This window comes from Antrostomus carolinensis, unplaced genomic scaffold (genome assembly GCF_000700745.2).
Source record: "Antrostomus carolinensis isolate BGI_N321 unplaced genomic scaffold, ASM70074v2 scaffold50389, whole genome shotgun sequence".
Classification (NCBI taxonomy): Eukaryota; Metazoa; Chordata; class Aves; order Caprimulgiformes; family Caprimulgidae; genus Antrostomus; species Antrostomus carolinensis.
Genome location: NW_010338838.1, coordinates 371 through 6,097, shown reverse-complemented (window position 1 = coordinate 6,097; position 5,727 = coordinate 371). Strand labels below are relative to the sequence as shown.

The following is a 5,727-nucleotide window of genomic DNA, read 5'->3' as shown; positions in this document are numbered from 1 at the left end:
CTTTGCCAGCCCTGTTCACGTTGCTCCTGATCACTGGCGCTCTCACTTAAATCTCCTACGCTTGCTCCTGTCAACACACAAGCCATGTCAGCCTCTCTCACTAGAGCTGCTAGTTCCTAGTGGGTCCCTCTTCTCCTCCTCAGGTTTCCCTGGATCTGGGAATCCCCACCTGCCTCAATCTAGCACACTCAGCTGCAGAACTTATCATTGCTGCCACTGGGCTCCTAGATGACTGAGAGTAAATTATAAAAATAAAGATAAACTAAGAGTAATGAAAGTAGCAAAGAGCAACCAAAAAGCAGTAATTACAGCTGCTACCAATGTCTGAAAAAGTCAAGGTTTTTTTTTTTGGGGGGAGGGGTACTATAGAAAGAATAGAAATAATCCCTTCATGAAAAATATTAATGGCATTGTCCAGTTTATCACAGAAAAATAAAAGTATATATTTGTTACAGAACATTAATAAAGAGTATGTATTTTATTAACAATAGCTTAGAATTTTTCTAAATAAACAGTTGCAGAAGCTAAGGTTTTCTTAAATAAAGCCAAAAAAAGGTAACTTACCTAAAATTTACCTTACCTGGCTGTCATTGTACGTTCAGTAACAAGTCTGCATAAGAACTATAGTGTACCCTCTAGAGCTAGTTCATTTATCCAAAATGCCCAGAAGTAGCAGTTTTTCTCAAATCATCTCAGCCTCACAGTCAAAGAAAATAGACAGGCCCAAAGCACAATTTAAAAATAAAGCTATTCATTTTTTCTATTGATAACAGGTATCCTTTTATTAAACTTTCCAGTTTAGTCTGCCTTTTCAAATTTTTACACAATATAGAGCCATCTATAGAGGTGAGGTTGTTTAGAACAGTAGGGGAGAAGGAAAAGAGATTTACTGGAAATCTATCCGGTGAAATTAACACTAAATAGCATTTCAAGAGGTGCTAGAGGCAAGGAAAAGGTAAAACAACTTATCTATGATTTAGCTGAGGAAGGTGATAAAACAGATGCCAGTGGTGTTGAATGCATAATTTTCTATGCACCTAGGGGATAATACAGAAATCAAGCACTAATTACAGCTATCTGCCACAGTGCTTTACACCAAGTACAGTGCCAATGGATCTGAGGCTAAGCAGTATAATTAAAATACTAGTGGCACTCAATCTGAAAAACCAGATTAACTTTCTTAAAGTACTACATGAATTGTGCAACTATAGTACAGAAGAGCTGATTTTACACTTACAAATCTGGTTTCTGTCCTTCCTGTAGTTCATGTCGAGGCACAGGATGAAGTGCTTCGTATTTTCTCTCTTCTCCTGAGCCATGAATTGCAAATGCATTGAACTTGTTAGTGCATGGTGGAAAATAATTCCAAGGAAGATGAGCTTTACCCTCCCATTTGGTTTTCATTCTGGTCACCTCAAACTCTAAGGAAAGTTCTTCCTGTTAAAGGCGGGGGGGGGGAAATAAGAGAGGTAATGTCACCTTCTAATCAGGGAACATCTACCTAAAAACAATTAGTTTTCCTGTACATAGGGAATGTACTTGGCCACTTACTTTCCATACTCTTCTTCTGCCAGAAAGCAGCAGCAACAAGTGTTGTCCATGGCTGTAAAAAAATCAGAGAGCAATTTTCTTAAAATGATGCCAAGCTATTAGTGTACTGTTCTGCCACAAACATGTATATTCCCCATATTGGCACAATTTCTGTACTCAGCCTTCCTCATACATGTATCTTACAAGCGGTAGAACTGGAAATGCAAATTAACATCTCTGACTTTTTTAAAGTGCTGTACTTACGGACAAAGTTCAACTTCTAAATACTGTTCATTTCTGTCACTCAGGAAAAACGCTTCTACAACTAAAAAAAACAGGCTGTCAGTATTTTATATTAACTATATTGTAATATCCTGACACTTCCATTTCCCACTAAAACAACTCTGTTTTCATTATTTTTGGTCTGTGCCATATCAGAGTTTGTCTAGATGCATACATGCTACTTCCTAGCTATTTGAAATGCTGTGAAACCATAACTTCAACAGCTTTTATTTTTTATGCCTATCATGATAAAGGGCTTTATAAAACACTGTACTAATTTTATTTACTTTACTAACTCCAGCCTTGGAAACACTCGTCTTGATGCAGCAGAAAAATGGCAGGTCTACCAACTAACACTGGCTGTCCAAGGAGTAAGAAAAGCATCAGCACACAGCTGTTTCACCTATTATGCTTGCTGTGAACAAAGCTGACTAAGACAGAATGAACCTAGTCAATTCTAGTCAACCATACACTCAGCAGGTACTCCAGGCAGAGCACTTAAGTGCAGAAGTCTTGTGTTTGCTGGTAGCCTGAGGATTCACAGCACCTGAGACCAGGAGAGGTGGGGAGGGAGAGGAAAAAAAGGAAAGAAAAGAAAAAAGGAACACAGACTCATCACAGCAGAGCACACATCCTGTAACTAAGACTGCTAAATCTCAGAAATACTAAGAAAGCATTTAGCTCTTAAACGTTTTTTCCCTGTAGACAGCTGATACTTTGGACAAGGGATTACTGTTTCAGGTATACCTGAAAGCCAGGTGTGACAGCAAGATCACCTTTCAGGAACACAAAGAAGAACCATAATGGTGTTTCTCACAGCAGTGACATTATTAGAAAGCTTTAGTTAGAATTATGATTAGATATGATTATTTTATTTTTACATAAGCCTATTTAGTATAATAATATTGAAGAGGTGCTAATGCTGTTTTAGTCAGGATTTAATCAAAACAGCTCAATAATCAGGAAGTAGAGAACTGCTGGAAACATTAAATTATTGCATTATTCAAATCAATGGATAAAAGTGACAGTATTGACAGGAAAGGAGAAAGCAAACAGCATTACCATAAGCATATTCCCCATTCCACTCAGGTACAATTTTGAATCAGATTTTATGAGTTGCTATTTCTTTGTTTCACACCTTCCTATTCCTCAAATAGACTCTGCAAAAGTGATTAAAATAGACATGTATTTTAGCTATTGCTCTTTACTTCTTTTAGCAAAGGTAGAACCTACCTTTAGTATTTCACTTCTATTTACCTACTGCAAATGCATTTGTATATATATATATATATATGCCACAAAATTATTTTGATATTCAAATATGTCAAGCCTCTGTTATTCCACAAGTTATATCAGTAACCCAGAAACTAAGTTTGAGTGCCTATACTATTGACAGGATGAGGAAGAGTCAGTCTCAATTCCTGAAATCAGTCCAGCTAATTGGACTCCATTTCTTCATGACCACTGAGTGACATAATGTATTTGCCTCTTTTTGCCATCATTTGTATTGTTACAGTATTAGAAAACAACCACTCACCTTACAGTGTTAGTGATGAAAATCAATTCAACATCTAGAAAAAGAGCATCACTCTGATATAGTCTGGGTAGTTTTCAGCTGAATATAGCATAAGGCTTATAGCTATTCAAGGAAGTTTTTAAGGGTAAGGTAGTGATTACAACTAAGTTCTTTCCCAGGTTGCTCAGGATATAACAGAAAGAAAATTTTTACCTTACATTTCAGATTTAATCTTTAAAAGCAGTACTGTGACCAAAGAAACTGAATTGAATTAGATGTCATATACTCAGAACCTTTAGATCAGTTTGAAAAAATAACCATTATAGACTCTCAAGTAAAGACCAGCCATCTTAACTACAGAGGAACACCAGTGTCTACACAAATCAGGTATTTGCAGCAGAGCAAGTTACACTTACCCTCATAGTCCCACAGTCTACTAAAAGGTTTCCCTGGCTCTCCAAGTGGTGCTGGAGGGTCATTAAAGAAGGGAGCATTAACTTCCATTAGCAGCCCTGCATTGTCCGGCTTCAACCCAATCGTTACTGGCTCATGGCTCACAGGTAAATCATCCCATGTGTGTTTAATTTTAAATTCCATCTTCATGTACTACATAGAGAAGAAAAGAAGATGCTGTCAAAGAAGATGTCAGATTCCATTTCAGCACCAACTACACTGTTTGCTTGGCCAGGAAAAAAGCCATCTACCAAATCATGTTTTTAGACATCAGAAGAGCTGGGTTAGCTTAGCTTTACAAAGCAACTCAACAGTTACATTTAATGCTTTTCACAGATTTTTATACCTGCATGGTTACAAATCATTCTGAAGTCTTACCAAGCTTAAGGCATTTCAGCTATGTACCAAAATAAACACCTTCAAAAACCAGAGGTAGTACGAAAAGGTAGTCTAAGCAAATACAGTGACAATGCTTCTGCAGTAATTAAAACGTACATCACCAAATAAAAGAGCAACATGTTAAATAACAAGTCCCTTTCACAACACAAACAGCTCCTGAAATATATTCAATGGGCTATTTAGCCTTAAACTAATCTAGAAAATATTAATCCACAGGAAATGGAGGCCAGTGTCATGTTTTTAATTTTCTAAGCTGCAAACACTGAGCAGCATGAAGTATCCACAGACAGTAAATCCCTTTCTAGCGTTTTTTGAAATGAGCAAGAGAATTCCTGTAAATTAAGTGCACACGCCTTAGATGCATTTACTGTGAAAGCAAACAAGACAGAATTCCACAAGCAGGATCACTTACTCAAAAGAGTAAAGTTTAAGAGTAGATGGGTGCATTTAAGAATTACACTATTAAAATAACACTACCCACTTAGAAGTCAACATTTCCTTCTATTCTATTTTCACCTTGTGCTAATATATTTAACTCTTCACATTCACTGGTCCCTGCAAATACCCAAAACATCTATTTGAAAATACTGACATATTTCAATAGAGTTTTAAAATAACATAGCCTTCTAATAAAAGTAACCTGGGAATATCTTAAAATCCAGGGAGAATTACAGGACTAGCTATTACAACTCCTGTCTGAAGGAATGTGAAGCTTCTTATGCATAAGATTTGAGAGTCTGTCCCAGCAAAAGAGTCAGAACATAGCAAGTTAAAAAAAAAACAAACAGTAAAATAAGAGAACCTTCTAAACTAACTTAGACACTACTGTAACTGTAGTGTCTAAAATGAAGATGAGACACAAAATGCATCACACATTCCTATTTGTACCTAAAGGAGAGGCAGATTACTTTTTTGGTAAAAACCTCAACTTTTGCAGAAACAGCTGAAAGTGTACCAAAATGAACATACTGAAGATCTAGCCCATTGTTGGAAACCAGTATCACTCCTGATTAAAAGAACATCCAATTTTAAGAGGAACCATAAAGTAATACGGAAAAATGCAAAACAATCACTAGCTTTTGTTAAGAGGCTGACCTAGTGCTAAACTTGTTCAATTTACATGACTAAGGTTTTCCAAATTAATGGCTGTTAGTGCAAGCTTTATGTTCATTACATTGCATAGATTTAGGTAAGCTGGCTATTAGCATGCTTTTCAATTATAATAAAAACAGCCAGACAGAGCAATGGTGTAAGTCATTTAGAACAGCAAGAGGAGACCTTTCATGACTTTTAACACCACCCCTCTGCTGCTGCTTGTGGCTGTGATCACCTCATGTCTCTCCTCACCCGAGGGATTTACATCTTCCACCCCAAACCTCACCGACGTCCGTATCCAGGACAAAACAAAGCAGGAAGGAATGAGACTGGTGTCTTTCTTAATTGCTCCAAGAGGACAGGCTAAACAGTTGGACACCGTGTAACAGACAGTAGTTTCTACTGGAGTTAAGGCTTCATTACTAGATACAGGCAGGGGGTCCCCCGAGGGC

At 37.2% G+C, this 5,727-nt stretch overlaps 1 protein-coding gene across 1 annotated transcript; it reads right to left on the bottom strand.

Moving 5' to 3' along the window:
• Positions 1 to 1,237: 1,237 nt before the first annotated feature.
• CUNH4orf33 (chromosome unknown C4orf33 homolog) lies at positions 1,238 to 3,940 on the bottom strand (the record flags this gene model as incomplete). The annotated part of the gene is made up of 4 exons (XM_010175633.2): positions 3,745 to 3,940; positions 1,795 to 1,855; positions 1,552 to 1,603; positions 1,238 to 1,437 (listed from the first exon to the last, which is right to left on the bottom strand). Coding segments are annotated over exons 1-4 (500 nt in total), but the record flags the coding sequence as incomplete, so codon positions are not given.
• Positions 3,941 to 5,727: the final 1,787 nt, after the last annotated feature.